Source organism: Dromaius novaehollandiae, chromosome 10 (genome assembly GCF_036370855.1).
Source record: "Dromaius novaehollandiae isolate bDroNov1 chromosome 10, bDroNov1.hap1, whole genome shotgun sequence".
NCBI classification, from domain to species: Eukaryota; Metazoa; Chordata; class Aves; order Casuariiformes; family Dromaiidae; genus Dromaius; species Dromaius novaehollandiae.
The window spans coordinates 10,199,264-10,219,990 of NC_088107.1; the positions used below are offsets into that span (position 1 = coordinate 10,199,264).

General features: G+C 42.3%; 1 protein-coding gene across 1 annotated transcript in view; it reads left to right on the forward strand.

Moving 5' to 3' along the window:
• The first annotated feature begins 4,445 nt into the window (after positions 1-4,445).
• ABHD17C (abhydrolase domain containing 17C, depalmitoylase) overlaps positions 4,446-20,727 on the forward strand; it is a 36,020-nt gene continuing 19,738 nt past the window's right edge. Inside the window, exon 1 of the mRNA XM_026121312.2 lies at positions 4,446-5,817. Within this exon, the coding sequence (XP_025977097.1) occupies positions 5,285-5,817 (533 nt within the window). The 5' untranslated portion in view covers positions 4,446-5,284. The remainder of the gene's footprint in view (positions 5,818-20,727) is intronic.

Sequence of the window (20,727 nt, forward strand, 5' to 3'; positions counted from 1 at the left end):
GGGTTTTTTTTTTTTCACTCAGTTTGACCACATCATCCCTCTTTTTTGATTAACTCCACTGGCTAATGCTGTGCCCCTAGCACATGAAATACTGCCTTCTTGATTTCACTGACAAGAAGGCTTTCACAGTTTGTCTTCATGCAACTTTTCGTCTTCCCCTCAGTAAGACAAGAGTGATGTACATCTCCAGTCAGCTCTTGGTGCCACCATCTACTGTCCTTGCATTATGTTTTTCAAACACACCCCTTCACACTACCTCTGATATTCTTGTGCTCGAGAGAAGCCCCTTCCATCCACAGAACAAAATCATTTTTCTCTTTCAAATCCTTCCTTCCAACACACCGTTGCCAGGAAGCTGCAAAGAATGGGCCAGTGACTTGGCTGAAGATACCACTGCTAAGCATGCTGATTAGTAGTGTTTCATCATTTCGCCTACACCTCAGTTTGGTAGACTCTGTTGTGATCTCTTGCCTTATGCTTTGCCTGGAGAAGACATTGCCTTTCAGTGATGGTACTGCTTTGACCTATTCTGGAACAGTCCTGGGATACACAGATACTAACTAACATGAATAATAAGAAATAACATGTGTGTTCTTCATGCTTTATTTGTTCAGGAAATTAGCAGAAATGCACCAAGGAACTTCCTAGTCTGAGTTTGGAGTTTGTAACCAATCCTGCAACCAGATGATGGTCACACACATTCCGGTATTGGATGTGAACTGTTTATCCAGCTGCAACAGTCACAAAGTTGGCAAAAGGCAGCAGGAAGTCAGGCATGGTTAATGTTTAAGATACCTAATCTTCAGTGTGGCTGCCAGGTGTCTTCTTTGGCCTCAATATCACTCTCTTTTTGCCTATTCTTTTGTCTGTCCATTGTTCAGGAAAAGGAAGTGGAATGCTAAGTGTTCTGCCTTCACAACAGGCAGCACAGGACTACAGGACATGGTGGAAATAATCAAGACATAACTAACCATTATGTGCTCTACTTGTTGTATCTACCTTTTTGGTAGTTATTTGAAGGAGGTTTTCTCTGCTCACCTGAGACATCTTTCTATGTCCCTCATCAATTAATTAAAGGCTGATGGTAAAAGTCTCACAGATACACATTTTCCTGTGGGTTACTTTCCATTTGTTGGGGGGTTTGACAATCTGAACAGCTGCTCTGTCATTAAATGCTTGCATGTTCTACTCTTGCAGGTCATTTATTAACATTTAGTGAAGAAGCAGGGTACTTCACTCAGTCTTAGTGTCATGTTAGTTACAAGGCACAGCAGTAGGGACATCTTTATTTACAGATCATTAAAGAGATGAGCTCTGCAGTAACAGGCAGAAATACTTGTTTTTCTTGAGCATTTTCACAGTATTTGGTCAAGTGAAAACTATGCAGATGCCTGCTGGCTGAAAAATGAAAAGGAGAAGAAAGAGCAGAGAGAAGTATAGGGGCGGGAGAACTGGGGAATGGGGGAAGAGAGAGGACACCAGAGGGACTACTGGACTGAAGCAAAAGTATCAAGGGGAACACAGAGAGAAAAGATTCATTGCAGCCGTTCTTCAAATAGCAGTTTCAGATACTGAGCATGAGAAATATTGTCCCACTCGCTGTCTGTTGCCTTTCTGTCCCCACCAGAGCGGAGTACTTGGACAGAATGATGTAGGAAACAGCACAGTAGGCTTTGAACATCATGGAAACATCCTTGTCCTGGGCAAAGTGTCAGATATTTAGCAAAAGAGGTGGCTGAAGGGAGGAAGGAGCAAGCTAAGAGGAACTACAGCAGCAAGGACTGTGGTGATGGAAGCAGCTACAGTGGGCCTTTGCTGGGCTACTGTAATTAGGACAGCTCTGAGACTTCTCTAAAATGTTAGGAGAACAAACCAAGCTCCAGACAGTGCCAGGCACAGGGTGTATGTGAAAGAGGCATAAAGCCATCTGTGCCCAACTTTCCACAGCCAGCCCTCCAGCCTCTGCCCGGGAGGCTGCAGTACAACCCTCCCAGCATCAGCCAGGATCTTGGGAGGTTCAGCCTGCAATGGTGGCAGCAGTATTCAGCAACTCCTTTCTCTCACTTCTCCATCCTTCTCATTCCAGCATGATTTCCTTTTCTGTCACTCCCTCTTGCTCCTTTTTTTTTCTTCTTTTTCGCCAGAACTTTGGCAAATGTTATCTATCTGAGGAGGCACCCACTGTGCAGGAATTATTTTATTGTATGAGAGATGGGATGAGATTAATGTAAACTACAGAGAATGTTTGATAAGAACAGGGAAGAAAATCTAATAATTATTAAGGTTTGCACGCACCAGTTCACTCAAGGAATAAATTTCACGACACTTCCCCTTGGGTTCAGGGAGGACACTTTAATCTCACTATTATAAACATGACCTAAGGAAGGACCAGGGTGGAGCATGGGAAATGCTGTCCTTTTAATTGTCTTCTCTTCGGAGTAGTAATCTACTTATGATATAAGAGCCTTTGCTGTCTGGCTCCAGGCGAGTCATACTCCCTTTGAGTGGGTGCTGAGAAACATTACTTTCGGTTGGTGCCACGTGCCCAGCTCCCAGCTCTTATCTTGGTTTCAGTGTGTGCAGTGAGATGGATGCACAGCGGCAGCAATAGACAGGCTTTTTTCAGATCTCATCAGCTGAGTTACTTCTCAGGGTATATCCAGGCATTGTATCATTCTTCTAACAGAGCATATCAATAGTGTCTCTTTTAACAACGTGGGTGGAGTTCGAGACTGTGCTCCCCAAGGAACTTCACAGGGTGCCTCAGTTACGTATTCTGTATTTCCTTTATCCAGATCGTTCTATTACATTCTGCAGAGTAGGAGTCACTTGTGCCATTTCACCAGATGTCCAGCTAGTCCGTAGGCTGGACACATTGGCTTTGTCTGCCACCTGAAACAACCCCCTCCAAAGCATCTGTAGGCACAATATGCTTCATTACCCTACCTGTTCCCCAGGCTCTGTAACCCTCCCAGCTGGCCAAGCCTGGTGCCACACGTAATGAGTGGGATATTGTGTGTGCTCTGGAGGACACATTCTGTCCATGTCAGAGGCCACGCTTTCAGACTTGCTATAGACATACAGCCTTGAACCTCTCCCTGAGCAGTCAGTGTAGACACAATTACTGCTGACTGAATTAAGCAATTCTACGTCTCCCATTGTTAGCAAAACTAAAGATTGATGTGGAGGGGGGTGGTTTTACTTCTGGCATTCTAAAGACAAAGGAGTATCATGCACGATTAACTCTTTTGTATATGTTTTTTGAAATAAATTGCTTAGAATTGACAAATGCTGGTACTAAAAGACAAGTTAGTTCCAGGTTTGTTTTTGATAAAATGACCTTGGCTCAATGTTCTTGTTCAGTTTTTGGAACTTTGCTCCTCACAGGTAACAAGCTGGGTAAAGGACACACGGTAACACAACTGCCTGAAGGGGTGGAGGTGCACGGTACACTTCGAGTCAGGGCACTGGCTGGATTTACATGAATTACATGATGATTACAGCTGCATGGGTATAACTGTCCATGTATTTTCACCTGGATTATGGTTTCTTCAGTGAGTGTACAGTTCTGGTTAATTAATTCAAGGGTATAATTATAATCAATGTTGGTAACAGAAGGCTACACATAAATACGTCCATCTTTTGTCCAGAACCTTTGAAGTTGTGCGCTCTGGAATAACAAATGTGTTAGAAATAACAGCTTCACATCTGGTGACTCTTGGGTTCTGCCATATGCTGTAAATGACTTGTTAATTCCTTCAATGACTAATTTGGGGTTTGGACTATCGGCCTGGTTTGCTAAGAAAACGAGGCTTATGCAAGTGCATGGTACCTCCCGGGACCGTTGGCCAACCGCAGGCAAATCTCACAAAGATGCCCGGGTCCCTCCTGCTCTCGAGTGTGAACGTCTCGCACACCCGGTACCGCGAGCCCTGCTCTGGGTGCTCCCGCCGAGGAGAAGCTTCACTGCCGCCCCGCCTCGCCCCCGCGCTCCCCTCACGGCGACCCTCCGCGAAGGGCCCCGCCACCCCGACCGCCCGGGGGGCGTTTCCATAAGGCGCCGTGCCGGCCCTTTCCCCGAGGTGACCCCAGCACGCCGGGGGTCGAGAGCGAGGGGGCCGCGCCGAGAAGCGCTGCGGGCCGCGGTGCCACCTCCCCGCCGCCCGGCGACCGCCACACGCAGGGCGCGAAATGGCCCCCGCCGCCCCCTCCGCGGCTGCCCCCGGCCCCGCCGCGCATGCGCGAAGGGAGGGGGGACGGCGGGGGGCGAGCGCGCTCCCGCCGCACGTGACCGCGGCGGCGGCGTGGGGCTCCCTTAAAGGGCCAGCAGGCGACGCGCCCCGCGTGGGGGTCTGAGTCCTCGCTGGGGCTGGAGGCTGCCGCTCACCTCCGCCGCGCTCCGCCCCCCGCGCACCTGCGCGGCGGCGGCCCGGCGCGGGACTAGGGGGCAGCAGCGAGCCGCCGCGGGCAGGGCGCTGTGGGCCGCGCCGGGCGTTCGCCGCGTCCCCGCCGGCACCTGCGGCGGGCGGCCCCGCTCCGCGCCCGTAACCCGGAAGCGGTGCGGCGCGAGGGGGGAGCGCGCCGGGACATGGCCGCTGCCTGCTCCTGCCTGCGCGCCGCCGCCGCCGGCGTGGCCCTGCCCGCGGCCACGCGCGGCTGAGCCTCGACCTTGCCGTCCCCTTGCCCGCCCCGGCGGAGCCTCCTCCGCCTGCGGCCGCGCAGAGCGGAGCCCCTGGGGCGGCGGTTGGCCGCGGCGCTGCCGCCGGCGGGGGCTGCCGCGGGCCGGGGCCGGCGGCGCTGGGCCTTCAGCGGGGGGCGGCCGGGAGGGCGCTGTCGGGGGGCCTGGCCTTGCCGGGCTGCGCGCTCGGGGCTGGGGGCAGCGCCGGTGTGGGGGCGCCTGCGTTTAGGCAGTTCGGGGGCTGCGCTGAGCCGCGGGGTCTGGGGGCCGGCTCTGTACATGTGCACTTTTTTTTCCTTTTTTTTCTCTAAGGGGAGCTGGGGCAGCGTTTTAGAGGGCTGGGTTTGCTGGAGCGTTAGTTGTCGGGTTTTTAAGGGCTGGTTGTACTTGGTGTGTGTTTTGCGGGTTTTCTTCTGAGTGCGTTTCCTGGCTTAGAAGAGCTGTGTTATTTTCAGTGACTTGTAGTTCCTCAAAGGTAGCCGTTGTTCGCCTGGGAGGGCAGTCCGGAGGCTTACGGGAAGGCGAGCAGGTTGCACTGGAGGAGGGCTGCGGGCCGGTTGGCTCGGTTTCTTCTCCCCGTAGGTTAGTTTTTCTCCGGTGTCTCTGATGCCAGAACAAGGCCCCAGAATGAACGGTTTCTCTCTGGGTGAGCTGTGCTGGCTCTTCTGCTGCCCGCCTTGCCCCAGCCGCATCGCCGCCAAGCTGGCCTTCCTGCCCCCGGAGCCCACGTACACGGTGCTGCAGCCCGAGCAGCAGCAGGAGGCTGGGGCGGCCGCGGGGGCAGGCACCCCGACAGGATCGGGCACCTGCAGCCTGCACTTGAGCGAGCGGGCGGATTGGCAGTATTCGCAGCGGGAACTGGATGCCGTGGAAGTGTTCTTCTCCCGCACGGCGCGAGATAACAGGCTGGGCTGCATGTTCGTACGTTGTGCCCCCACTGGCCGGTACACGCTGCTCTTCTCGCACGGTAATGCGGTGGACCTGGGCCAGATGTGCAGCTTCTATATTGGCCTTGGCTCCCGCATCAACTGCAACGTCTTCTCGTATGACTACTCTGGCTACGGGGTGAGCACCGGCAAGCCCTCCGAGAAAAACCTGTACGCAGACATTGATGCAGCCTGGCAGGCCCTCAGGACAAGGTAAATGGATGTTGGGGACAAGATGTTTCTGTATCTCCATTTAATCCTAATAAGTTCAGTATCTGAACAGCTAACTTGCTGAGAGGTGAAGGGAAAGGGTCTGCAGATGGTTGAGTTATCTTGAGGTGTCATCTGGTGTCCCAACAACAACTACAAAGTAATTTGCTGGAAGGCTTCATTCATTAAAAGGATGCACAAGGCTTCATCCTTGGGCTCTTATGAATTCAGGGTCAGTCAGCTGTGTTGTCGCCCGTTGCTTCACCATTACAAATATCCACCACAAGCAGGAAGTATTCTTATTGCATGGGTTGCAGTTTGAAATCAGATTGAGCTTGCAGGGTGCAAAAAAATTCTTTTGTTCAAGATTTTTCATTGGTGTAAATCTTGCCCACCCTTGTCTGCGCTTACAAGTTAACCCAGTCAAGCCAAAGCATTGACTGAATTTGGCTGTAGCCTGGGCTAGTGCTTACCAAGAGCTGCTAGCTTTCTGTGATGCATCTGAGTTTTCATGCAAGCTCATATGACATATACATCATCTTCTTTTGGCAACCAAATAACTGTTATCAAGCTGGCTGAGGTAGCGAGGTGGAAGGGAAAAGTGTTGACAGGTGGAAGTAGAGCTAGGGATCCTGCCAGGAGGAGATGCCGAAGTAGGTGGCATCCAAAGGGATGGAAGAGCAATGAGAAGACTTTGTCAAGGCAGCATGGCAAGTAGGAGCACAGGGAGCCTGCAACTTCTAGGAACTCCTGAGCAGAGCTGCTGCCTCTGACACCTTACTACAACTATCTACCAGCTCTGGGCCTCTGTTGACTCTTCTGTTCACAGAAACCATGAGCTCTATTTGTTGTTGTATAAGTGATTCTTAAACTGAAGCTTCAAGGATTGTATCCTGAAGGAGATACGTTTTAAAAAGCTTGAATTTCTGCAGCAGGGCAAGAGAAAAGAGCTATGGATGTTTTCTGTTCTTGGCACTGGGGTTGTGTGAATGAACTTGGCTTGTGTGAAATGAGTATTTAAGGATAGATGCCTGCTTCAAAAATAGTGACAGGAGTTGTTACTAATTTGATAATTGGCTTTTGATGGATCCAGGGCTTGGTCAGTTGTTGAATCCAAATGACTTTTGACAGTGGTCTGCCCAAGTCAGGTTAAGATCATGAGGGAAATCTTTGGTGAGTAAACCAGATTCTGGGTTTGTTTTCTAGATCCTACAAAACTCAAAGAATATAAATATTGATTGAATATAAGCAATATAGTCTAATGTAAAGAAATAATTTTGATATACTGTATCCAGAATACAGGATCAAATGCCCTATGATGCATATGCATGCTGTAAATAAGCTTTAAGGAAGGAAAAGTGCTATGTATAAGCCAAACCTGGCTAATGCTTGTCCTTTGGTTCTGTGCTTTCTCTGTACCTCACTTATTGTTTATTTGATGAAATTTTTCTCATGAAAGCTTTCTAGAGCTCTGGGAAAGTTCTTTCATGTCTGGTTGGAACTGCTTGTGTCTTGACAGGCATTTAGTGCATGTTTAAGACCAGTGAAGATCTGGAAACTAGGGGTTCCTTTGCTTCAAGTCTGACTCTTGAAGTCTGACACAATGGGCAATCCCAACATGTGCTTAGCTTGCTCTGAGGGGATTGGGCTCCTTCTATTAAAGTATGACTGGAGGAAGTCTAATTTTATATGAGAGTGGAGATCTTATACAAGATTTAGGTTCTGTTCTCCCCTTAACTTGAGGGGTTGAAATTTGCCAGCTCCTACCTTGCTATGTTTGTACATCCCAGATCTTAGTGCTATTTTGAGCATCCTCTTAGACTAGTTGTGTTATAATTGGTAAGATTTTTCAGGAGCTAAAGGAAATATTACAGTGTTTGAGGTGTCCAGTAAAGGTTTCAGTTACTGTAAAATGTAAGCTTTTAAAAAAATCAATAGAATCTGTTCTCTCAGATGATTTTCTTCATAACAAGTATGAGCCAAAACAATAGTCTTCCTGCTTATGAATTCTCTAAGCAGTAACATGAATGTTGCAAGGCTTTGATCATTTTTAGCTCTATTAATGAATTGATGCAACTTAAGTGAAAGATTCTACTGTAAGAATACAAGTCAGACTTGACGTAAAATGTTATATTATGCCATTTCCATTACAGCAGTTTAGTAGTTGCTTTCAAGAGTTTGTATATATGTGCTTTTGTTCTTAATTAAAATTCCTAATATTTGGCCTGTAATCATATGGCAGTGAACTGTAATGCAAAGTTAGAAGTGAAGTCTTATAATAGATTAGGTTATCTGTGTAAGTTCTGTGGGAATCCGTTGCTGTTTGGAGTCCACCAGCCATTCTACCTGGCAGCAGAAAGGAATCATTAAAATGCTAGAAATCTTAGATTATTTTTTATTATTATTTTTAAATTATTCCTGTGAAGTGCAACTGATCTTTAGCGAATATTAATTTATTAGTATATTTTGAGAATTGCCCCAAGTAAGACAGGAATTAACACCACACTTGGACAAAACAGATTACTGCCAAATTTTCGAAATGATAATAAACTGACCATGATTACAAATATGGCTACAAATTTTTGAAATTTTACTGAAATGAGGATCTTGCTAACATATAAGCATTGAGGTATCAAACTGTATATAACAAATGATTATTAAAACATCATCAACATTATCAACAGTGGATGAAAAAAACAGTCATGCAAGTTTTATTCAATTTCAATCATCAGCCTATCTTTAGAGAATAGATGTGAACTATTCTTTGTTCCTTTTACTTGGAATAAGCAATAGCTTATTTTCCTTACCGCTAGCCAAATGATTATTTCTCCTTATGAATAACGTATACTCTTAACTAGTAATTTTACTAATTAATAAGCTTGAATGGTAACTGTCTTTCAGAATGAGAAAGATACTGATATATAATTTGTATCTCCTTAGAATAAGTTCATAATAGATGCTCCTTCACATGTCTAGCTGTAGCAATGGTTGCTATAGTTCCTATATCAGGTAATAATCATCCAGTATCCACTTGAATAACAAATTTCCATCTGGTACCTAAATATTTCTCATCAAAAAATCTTTAGTTGCGTTACTTCAGAAGACTTTTTTTAGGCACATTGGTCAGTTTTAGTTTTGCTTCTTCTGAAAATAAAACCAGAATGAGGAGAAGGTATATTGGACCCTGTGTTCTGTCCTGGTCCATATGGTTTTAAGTTGCTGGTTTTTACTGAGGTGTGATTAACTCTTATCCTAATATCTGGTTGACTCAGTACAGCATTTACACAGAATGACTTGATTGTTTTTTTCCTCTCTCTTCATGAATTGCACATGGCAAGAGAACTAATGCTTTAATGTTAAGAAAATGTATAGTACTTAAACAGGATCCACACCTAGAGTTTGTGTGCAAACACATAGCCATGATTATTCCTTTAGTTGCACAGTATTCATAGTAAAATCAATTTGTGTGTTCTCTAAACACTTGGACAAGATTTATGAAATGGTTTAAAATCCCAGTCAAATGAAAGAAGGCACTGCTTCCCCCAAATCTCTGATTCCAAAGTAGAGTATCAAAGAGAATAATCCATCAGCCCATATTCTGGATATTGAAAGGAAGTGAATAATGCATAGTTAATAAATTGCTTCAAAGAGCTGTTCTTGTTGCAGTTAATGAAATATAGCTTGCTATTTATTCCTGGTGCACAGTATAAACCATTCTAATATCCTCTGCTTGTATTTAAGCTTTTGATAATTAACAGATTTTATTGTGATGTTTAAATATTTCATTCCCAAAACATGTACATTTGAATTTGTCATTCAGTCCATGAGAGAGCATTGGTTCACCTCCACTTTTGCCAATAGAAACTTTATGGTCACCAGAACTCATCTTTTGCCATGTGAAATGATATAACTAAATACAGGAGCTTTTAATAATGGATGCAGGTAGTTTAAAATTTAAGTCATTTTAAAAACTTTTTACTCAAATGTGATGTTTTAAAAAAAAAATTAAGAACTTTTCTTATGAGGGGTGTTTTATTATGCACAGTGCTGATTCCCTCTCTCCTGTTATTGATGTTTCCTTTGCAGGAGTTGGTGAAAAGTGTTGCAGTTTTCATTTAAGTAAAATCAGGAAACGCATCTAATTGGATTAGTCTGGAGTGATAACTAATCTTCTGAGGTTGTATCAGTTTAGTCGGTCTCCATTCTGATTTGCTAAGTAGCTACAGCTTCCTAGGTAATAATAGCTCCAGTGTTGTTTTTCCTGATTTGTCAGAATAGTTTATTTCTAATTTAATTTTCTTTGTGACAAAGTCTTTCGTTCGCACTGTCTTGCCATGTGTGATCTAGTCCGAGTTCTTTGGACTGGATATTTCAACACTGAGTTGACTTAAAGGTTTTTGTTCTACGTAGTCCCTTGAAACCCTCTTAAAGATTTAGCCTTATTTGCTGCTTCCCACTCAGTGTTCCCAGAAGTGTTTAATTGAACAATTTGTAATATGCACATCCGGGAAGGCTGGGAGGGCAGGAGTCGCGCTTTATTACAGAGACAAATAAGAAACAGTCTACACCTTCCCAAAATGTTTTATAGTAGGAATAAACTCCCCTAGTGTGCACCCTGCTCTGTAAGCGTAATGGAGATGTGTTCTTTTAACTCATGTTGCTTTCAGTGTAACTTTCCAAGAGGATTTTTTGTGCGTATTTTGTTCTGCCACTTGCTATGAGTCACATCACCTTTCTACCACTGAACTTAGATATACCCATCTTATGAAAAATACATTGATAAAGACTATCAGGTGGCTGGGGTTTACGGTTTGCCACTGTACATAGGTTAAGCATTGAAACCATAAAAGGATATGCATAGTTCTCAGTGCAGTGACATTTTTGCTAATCTGAAAACTTGAGGATTTCGTCACCATTCAACTTAGTGATTTCTCAAGGCTGCTACTGAAGTGTCTGCTACTGCAAGTGTGTATTCCTCAGATAAAAATACGTAAGTGAAAACGTAGGGCTTTTGATACAAAATTAGCAAAGTAAATTTGTAGGATAGCCGAAGGCTGTGCTTGGCTGAGTCACTATAAATGCAGAGTTCTGGGTTCCACTGTGCTTCCTTGTTCGTGGTCATTACCTGGTAGGCAGCTTTAAACTCTAGGTAACCTTTAGATAATGTGGTTTTTCAAAACAGTGGATCTTAAAGGTAGGATGAAGTTGAACAGGCAAACTACTAATCTATATTTTCATGTATTGCCTTTTACTGCGGTCGTTCCAGGTAATATTTCCGAGATACGCTCTCCATCCACGGTAGACTCCAGGTGTTATACATAGGCTTCCCTGAGCCCATCACAAGTGCAGCTTCCTAAGTACATCCATGGATTTAGATTTGGGGGTTTTCTATCATAGCTATGATTAACTGTAACAGGGTATTCCCACCTCCAGTTTATCAATAATGTTGATAAACTTTTGCAAACACTGTATGTAATGCATACTCATTAATTTTCAAAGACACTGTTTTCTAAAACTGAACTTATTCTACCTACCATGGTCAGTATTCCAAGAAAAACTGCCTACAACTGCCTGAAAATAGAAACCTAGAGAATAGTCTCTTGTCATTGTCTACACAATGAGCAGCGATTAAGTCAGATGAACACCCCAGGGTCAAATACCAACAACTGTTTAAAACAGGTGCTCCGATGCGCAAAGTTATCCAGAATGTTTACTGAGCTTTGGTGTTGCATTACATAGATGAGTCACTGAAGTAAGAGAAAGTGGATTTGCTAAATATTTTCCTACTTCTGTCAGGACTGTAAGATCAAAGCTTGTTTAAAAAAAAATGAAGTTTTCATTGACAAGAGTGCTTTGCAACTAATGCTGTGTTTTGGGGAGAGGGAAATAAGCTGCTGCTGAACCTTTGTGTAATAATAGTTGCTATCCTGGATGTGGATAGTCCTGAAATTCAGCAGCCTGAGCTGGCCATGTTATTTTACCCTACCATATAGAGGTTATAGGTCTGGCTCTTGATGTAATCAGAGCATTGTCCGTAAAGGATTCTAGAGGGACACATCATTAAGGTCTACGTGCTGAAGCAACTCAAGATTTTTTATCTGCTTTTAATGCCACGTGATAGATTAACTTGTATATGAGACAGAAAGAAAGGCAAGCTGCTTCCCTTTCTCTATCTGGATAAAGTAGCTCATTACTTGTGCCTGTAAGTATTTAAAAAAAAAAAAAAGAAAAAAAAGTCTCCTTCCTTCCCCCCTCCAAAAAAGAAAACAATTAGTAATGTTATCCATGACTCCAGAGACCTGAGGATATAGGTGCCATGAATAAATTCTATGAGGAGTAACATTGAAACTACCAAAAAGGGTCATCTGTCAGCAACTGGTTTTGTGGGGAAAGCTTTGACGATTTTTGAGCAAGTGAATATTTCTGTATTGAATGGAGAAAATGGGCTTTGGGGGTCTTGTTTGTTTGTTTTCAGTTCTGTGCTGCTTCCACACATGAAGATACGTTAGTACAAAAGAAATGCTGAGCAAGTAGCAATCTGGAGTTTAGCATATCTGAATTGCGTGTTTGTTTTTAAGAAGAGGTTTACCTGGGGGGGCGGGGCGGAGCGGAATCTGGTTATAGTAACTTTTGCCATTAAGCCCTGCATCAAATGTATCTTTCAGCAAAATATCAGGAAACTAGTCCCTCAGTTGCCTATGTTGGGTTTAAAGCCAGGAGTCCAAATTGTGTAGCACTAATAAGTTAAATGGACAAATAAGATTGCTCCCCCCCCCCCCCCGCCCCAAGCTGGTAATAAATTTAATGAATAACTAACATTCCTTTCTACCCTCCCTCACAAAAATAAATTACAAGGCTGTGCTGGGAGCAGTTGAAATGCATCATAAAATAAGCTCTGAATGTGTTGAAGCTAACATGCTCATGCATATACCAAGTTTGCTTTGCCAGTTAGCAGCTAAAAGGGGAATTCTTTCCGTTGATCAACTTCAGGAGACAGTTGCAGTTGCCACTGCATTTGGGGGGAGTTGAAGGCACTTCATCCGTGTGCCGGATGAGGAGTTCCTTGCATTTTTTGCACCCAGGAAAGGCACATGCTACAGTCTTTGAACTGCAGTAGCTCTTAGTTGTCTCTTCATGTAATTTTGAGCTTATATTGTGTTCTATCTCTCAAACATCAATTTTGTATGGCCTAAAATACAGTAATTGGATGACCTGTTTGCATCTGTAGAAATAAGTGTGTAGTAGAGAATTGAGATCACTAGAGACTAGTACTTAAGGCAGCAAGAAGCCCAGCATTTGACAGTTAATCTTTTAATGTTATCACTGTTCTGTTTTGTGATACAAAACCAAACTAGCACAGCTGGTACAGCTTTGAATGTACAAGGGAGTTTCCCATCTGCAGTCTAAAGGGAGAAGATGCAAAGCAAGCGTGATTGAAGGAAGGCTGTGCTTTGGACCTTAGCTCTGGAATTCTGTGTTGGTATTTTTAATGAAAGGAAAGAGCTGAATGAAAAAGTTAGTGATTTATTATTATTATTTTATAAAGTGTGATGCACTGGAGAAATATGCATTGCATTTTCACACATCAGTAACTTTTAGCAGTAGAAAGTCTCACTTCCAGTAAAGTACAATCCAAGGTGGAGTTGTTACAGAAGGGAGGGGAAATGGAAACTAGAGTGGAGATAGAGACTGCCCAGGTGTTCAAAAGTCAGCTTAGTTGTTTGGACATGAAGCAGAAGCTTAGCATTTAGAGCTAAACTTACAGCTTAGATGTAGCATTTTGTTCTTGTTAGAATATACGGGAGCAGTTTGTGATTAAGCAGTTTCAGTGATCCAATGACTCTTGCTTCATCTTGACTGACTTGCTTTCAGATTTTTTAGATGAATGACATAAGTAGCTGCCTGCTCTGGCTGACTTCTGGCTGTGGTTGAGCACAGCTACCCCCCCCCTTCTCCCCCCACCCCCCCAATCTTGGGCCCCAGCTGCAGCAAATAGCTGACAGTGCCCAGGGCTGAGAGGAGGAGTTAGGCGATACTGGTTGCAACTGGTGAGGCCAGAAATGGGTGTGAGGTCAGCAAAAAGGTGTATCCCCACACCAAATATTGTATGACCAAGAGTTAAATTCTGTGCCCATAAATAGCACTGCAGCCTGGAACCCGTTGGGCTCTCCTGCACGGCAGCAGGCTGCACGGTGGTGAGTCTCTGCTTGAGCATCTCAAGGTTATTCTCCAGGAGTTAAGAGAACCTCTGACAAGAAACCGTTGGAGTGGTAAGAAACTAAGACTTGAGCAATAACAAATGTGCAGTAAGATTCGCTCGCTATGACTACACTGCATAGCCGTCTTCAATAAATCTGTTTACAATAAACCCTGAGTTAATAATACCGCTGCCCCCACGACAGTGATGAAGCTGCGTTTCATTCCTGCTGTCAAAAGGAGCATTTTGGTGGTGTTTTATTTCTTGTGTCCCGGGTTGTATGAGCACATGGAGGATGTGGCTTGTAAACTGAGCAAACTCCATATGAACATGGAGGAATAAAGATGCTCTTAACAGAGGACTAAGAACATAGAATGGGATAAATAGTACTGAGCATCAGCCTGAGGACTGAGAACATATTTGCATTCCTTATTGCAAGGGCTACTTTGAGAAGAATACACTTTTGTGGCAAGCTTGCTCATGAAGCTAGATCGACTGCACACAGTCTCAGAAAGGTGCAGGTGCAGGCTGGTTGTATAATGATAGCATTATACTGGTGCTATCTATATCCATACCAGTTTTTTAACTACTGTTCGTTTTGTAGAATGAAACTTCTCCTACGTTGGCATTACGTTGTGGTTGGAAATGTTGGCCATAAGGCTGAATGATGCATAGGTGCAACACTGTTAACCAGTAGGATCTGGCTGTATTTCCCACCCCCTACCTGCCTCCCTTGATTTCATCTGTCTTTATGAGCATTTCCACGTCTTTGGGAAAACCCCTGCAATCATGAAATATATCTGTGAAATCTTCGCAGAACTTTCAAGCAGGGGACTTCCATGTGGGTTCATAAATGAAAAATGATGGTGATGTGCAAGATAAGGTTTTAAGTTAGTACATTTGCCTCAAAAGTCCAGAGGAAAACATTTAAACTAGCAGTCGTCTCAAAGTACTGCTTCTAACTCTGTTGTGTGTGAATTTGTTATAAAAACTTTATGCTTTCCCGAAAGGAATATTGTTTATAAGTACAATCACTTGAAATTTTTTCTAGGCACGTCTTTCAAGATGAGAATACTTTATCCTTACTGTTAATTTGAAGTTCATTGGTGGTGTAGACAGTTTTGGGTAGGCTTTTAGGAAGATCTGTATTACTGTACCAGATTCAAAAATGCTATTTACATATAGAAATTTCACTTTAAGAACTTTGACCCTTGCAAGCCTTGTTTATCAGCCAAGGCATGGTGCTGAGACAAGCTGCATACGTTGGTGTCTGGCAAATAACCCTTCTCAAGTCAGGCAGTGTCAGCTAGTAGCTCTCAAAGACTTTTTTTTTTTTTAAGCAGAACGCTGCCAAATTTCTTAAGATAGTAGTGGCTTAGAGCTGTTAATTTTAACTTTCTGTGACGTGGCGCATCCACTTCATTTGTACATACAGCAAATGAACAAATATGGAGTAATGAATAATGGGATCCAACCAGGTTTGAAAACTCTGGAACCAACTTCATCATTTTTCTTGGGAAAGCACTTTTGAAATAGTTCTGCTTGAAATGTTTTCCTTTTAACAGGGTTGTTTAGAAAGGATTTTGCTCAGATTATAAAATCTTTCTGGCCGTTCCTCTGTACTGTTGACTTGCTATTAGCTTTGCTTTGGATGTCTTCTGATGGAACTTGAAAAATGGTGTTCAAAATCAACAAAGCAGCAAAACCTACTGTATATTTTTTCCAGTGCATGGATGAACTGAGATAATGTTTAGATTATTTAATCATTATTCCATGAAATTGAAGAGTTATTTATAATAAATTAAACAAGAACATTTGTCTGCCTTTGGGAAGGTCATATTAACTATTACACAATACAATAAACTGAAAATCTTATGACATGCAAAGTAAAGAGAAGCCAGTGGTAACATGGGGGTAGGCTTCTGTTAAGCATTTTGCATTTGTTATATGTGGAACCATTTACACTTCAAGGGAATTTTTGAGTGGTTAGCTTGCCTTAAGTGTTAGACTGGTTTCTTTGTACAGATATTAATCTTTGTCCAATCTCTGTATAGTCTTCCCCAACATCTGATGAATTTATACCACTGAAAGTAGGATGTTAGCTTTATGACAGCCTGGGGAAAGTGGCATCTTTCTAGAAAACAGTCCTGTTCTTGAAGCATGTCCTCCAGGGGCAAATTTAGAAGACTCTTCTCCAACATGCTCTTCATTTGCTACAAAACTAGCAAAGTTTTAGAGCTTCTTTTCCCCTCCCCAAAAGTGTGTGTGGTTTTTTTTTTAATTGAAATAGTTCATTCTGCATAAAATCTGTTTTGGAAGTGTTCCCTGGATAATTCTTTGCTTGGGGCAGCTGGTCAAGAGCCAGTCAGTACGCTCCTCCTCCCCTTACTCTGAGGTGTCCCTCAACTTGCGTATTGAGCTGTATTGCACATCTTATTCACAATAGTTTTTCTGTTGCTCCCTACTGTAAAGTCTTGTCTCCTTGTTTTTCTAGTAAAGGCAGAGTTTTACTGTGTGTTGATAATGTTACAGAAAATGTTAGTGTTTCAATCTAGGTATGAATATCTTATCAAGCTTAACCTGCTGTAAAAGTATCAAAGTTGTAGGATGAGGTGGGGTCCAGTTTTGCTATTTTTACGTACAGTAGTTTATGGGCACGTAACCTTTGTCTCAGACTGGTTAATAATTACCTTGTGACTTTGCATGCATTGCAGAGATCTCTTTTTGACGTAAGAAACACCCTTTTCAGAAGTCACTACAGTAGTTCAAGATACTAAGTGGTGTTTGACCTAAAACCTGACCAGTATGCCTATAAGGTTTAGATTTATGCTGAATCTCTACCAGCTTCCAAACTTCTTTTTCTCCGATATGGAAACCCTCTGGCCTTTTGCCTGAGCTCTTGCTAATTATTCATGTAATGTGACTTTTTTTCTATTGCTAAAGCCCTTTGTCTACAAAACCAGTACAGTTAGTTCTGTATCCTGTTTTTATGACTGTGCTCAAAATTAATCTGATAATACAGAAGCTATTATCTGTGAAGGAATACAAGCTCAAATATAATTGTCTTTCTAATAAAGAAATTATTTTGGTTTGTATTTGCTTTAACAAAGAGCCAAGGTGCCAGTGGTTTAAAAGATCAGAATGGCCTTGAATATGGCTTGGATCTGAATTTTTGCCATAAAAGATTAGATTGTCTTAAATCCTCCATATTGACCCAGTTTTTAGAGGGCACGAGGGCTGTTAAGTCTCCTTGGTCTGTTGAGTTCTTTTCTATCCTTTATTCTGCCGAGACTGAGCGAGCTGGTGCCAAATATACCACCCTTCCAAATTGGATGCCCTCCTGTCAAAGCTCATTTAAGAGCTGTAGTCCATTTTGCATATGGCACTGAACAGACAGTGTTGACGTAAATAGAAACTGGCATCTTCTGATTATCTCGGGAAATTACCCTCTCCATCCATCATTTAATAATGATCATAGTGAAGAAAATTTGACCTAAGTATTTTGGATGTTTCTTAACTGGATGTAGTCCTGAACTCACTACATTTCAGCAGCAGGAAAAAATGAACCAAGGGTTCTTAGTCTCTTTGGTCAGTCACAGTAATTTTCTAGTTTTTTTTGATGATGAAGCAAGTGTCAATTTGGAAAAGAAGGCAGTGTTAGCTTAAACTTAGCTCGTTTTGTTACTTGGATTTGGAGGAGGAGAAGAGAGACTGAATTTAAAAATATTGATTTGATACTCTTTTTTCCTTCTTTCACTGCTCCCAGTGTTTCTGGGTAATAGTCTAATGTGAACTGTGTTCTTTTCTGCCATTCACAGTAATATCTGATCAGGCTTTCTTTAAATACTCTTCTTTTTAAATTCTAATTAAATATTTCTATTTTGCTTCTTTCTTGCAGGCTTTGTAGTACTAGGAGAAGGGGAAAAACTGTTCATTTGTAAAATGTAGCTGCATGTTGGGGTAAATGTGCGCAGTGGTGGAGAAACACAGCGGCAGTTTATAACTAAAAGCGCGTTTGTTATGGAATGGTGAAGCTACAGAAAACCTACGTAGGCACAATGTGGCTGTCCAAATTGGTACTCGGCCCTTATGTAGACATTAATACACCTACTCTTTCAAACACTGCACTGTTATCTTTTATTTCAAAAATAGGAACTCCAGCAGCACAAGACTTTTCTTTGTGCTGTGCTGGTTTATTGTACACAGTTGAGTGCCAAAGTGGCACTTAGTTGAATTGATAACACTTCTTCCTGCATAACCAGTTGTTCTCTGGTGATACTGTGACAAAGTAGGGTTTGGTTCACCAGGATTGCATCGCAGGTAGAGAGGCAAACAAAACGCTGAATAACATTATAGTCCGGGAAGCCAGTTTCTACCTTTAGCATTCGTTGGAATGAAGCACTTAAGTGATTGTGTTAATAATCGGTCTTCATCCACAGCTAGGTGCTTATGCCGCTGTTGAGTGGCTGCCTGATAGTTGGTAAGCATCCTCTTTTGAGAGGAAAAGTTGGCTAGCAAGAAATCTTTTTTTTTACTCCATAGTAGCCAGAGATGATGTCAAATAAGATAGCTGGATAAGCTGAACAAGGATATATGACCTTCCTTCAGGAGTGAATTTTCTGATGTGGGTGTATGGAAGTTATGAGAGAGTTAATACTTTTCTAAATGTATACACCAGAAATACTATTGACTCTCCCTTACTGAAATGTCCATTTCATAGATTAGCATCTGCTACTTAAATATAGCTAAATTCACTGATATTAAATATGTGTATAACTAAATACAAACATTTCTGTTTCTTTAGTAAATTCTTGGTTTTGTGCTAAGTTGTCCTGGAGAGCGCCAGGCAGGTTTTATGAGCACTTCAACTCAACACACAAGAGGAACTGTGACTGTATGCTTAATTTTAATGTACTTGATTTCAAGTAATATTAACTGAGAAAGGGGAGGAGGGATTTAGCCCCTGGGTTTGTGAAGATAAAGGCTTTGACTGAGAAATTTGATTTTAAGCTCTAAACCAGTTATCTGTGGTCTGATGTTTTAGAACATCTGGTGCTGTTAATCCTGGTGATTGCTATATAATTTTTTTTAAATCATCTTAGCTTTATATTTGAGTGTTGAATGTTCAGGCCCCAGTAACACTCAATGTGCTGAAAGTTCATTGAAGGAATGAACATACACTAATTTACACTTCCTTTTCCTCCTGTGCAAGTTTAAATATTGTCTTGATAATGCATAGATTCTGTGGAGCAGCAGGTCTTTAATCCTGGTAGGGTTGAGTCAGCCTATACTTGAAAGGCAGGAGTGGCAGAACTTGAGGATGCTTAGGAATGAAATATAACTTCTCATTTATATAGGACTTCGTAAACTATAGGAAGCCTTAAGCTCCTTTTTTTTTTTTTCCAATTTTATTTTATCCCCTGTATCTATTAATACACCTTCTCCTGAAACGTAGTTAAGAAATTACCTATAGTCGATATAGGAGGGAAAAATTTTTGTAACGTAAGAAGTTAATCTTTAACATCAACGTGAAATGAATGCTTAATGTATGCTTATTTGTAAAGGCACTACCTAAGCTATTGTTCGTGTCCTCATTTTTTAACCCCCATACCTTTTTCCATGAGAGTATTTCTGTAAAATCCCTCTTAAAACCCTGAGATTGGATTTTGAGTACTGCATCAAAAAAGTTGAAGTGAATTGATGAGTCTGATTTAAAAGTAAGAATGCCAATATAAAAAATGGTGAGAAACAAAGGAACGCCGAGATTTTCTTGCTTCTGAAAAGGTATTGGAAAAATCTTTTCTAGTAATAGATTGTTTTCATAAAATGACTGTCTTCTTCCATGTGGCAGTTATCACTTTAGGTATTTTTTTTATAATATTTAAAGGATCTAGCTGAAAGTATATAATTGAGAGATTCATCAGAAGAGTTGTGTTTCTCTGTTAGGCCATAATATCTCCACTTCTCTGAAAGCAGATGCTTAAGTGCATCCAGAGTCTCACTGATAGAGCTCAGGGCGTTCGCAGCACTTACGAAATTGATATGCGTTTCCTCCGCTTGTTTGGGTGTGGGGAAAAACAGAGGTTGCTGTGTTGCTTACCCGAGCAGAATGCCTTCCTATTTCTGGTTCACAAGACAGTGAAAGTGCCAGTGCAGTGAAAGTGCAGGTTGTTTTCATTTTAAATCCAAAGAAAGTAGTGTCTTTCTTGTTTAAACCTATGGAAATGGTTACAGAGTAGCTCAAAGAAATATGAAATGCTTCTGAAGAATTAAAGAGGACTGTCCAAGCAGGATGCATGATCTCCTGGATAACACTGGCCATGACATTTCTACACTTAGCTTTTGCATAGAGCCCTTAAATGTGTGTCATATATTGCATAGCTTTGAGAGAAGTCCGATCTTATTGAATAACTTTGTTTGCTTTTCTATGGTGTATGAACATATTAATGCGAGTGTATAGGGGAGGGAGAAATCCTGCTGCCAGCTGAGTCATCTTCATAAAATACTGGTTGATAAAATATTCATATAATGGGGACAGATACATTTATCTGTAGCCAGTCCCTTTTAGGAATATTAGGCCAGCTCATGCGTCCTAACAATTCTTGTAGCAGGGCCTCTCTGCCTCTCTCTTCCTCCGTCATTCCGTTCTGCCCTCTCCTTGGCCTCTCTACCTCTCTCTGTGAGACTTGCAAATCATGACCTGAGCTATACTGATG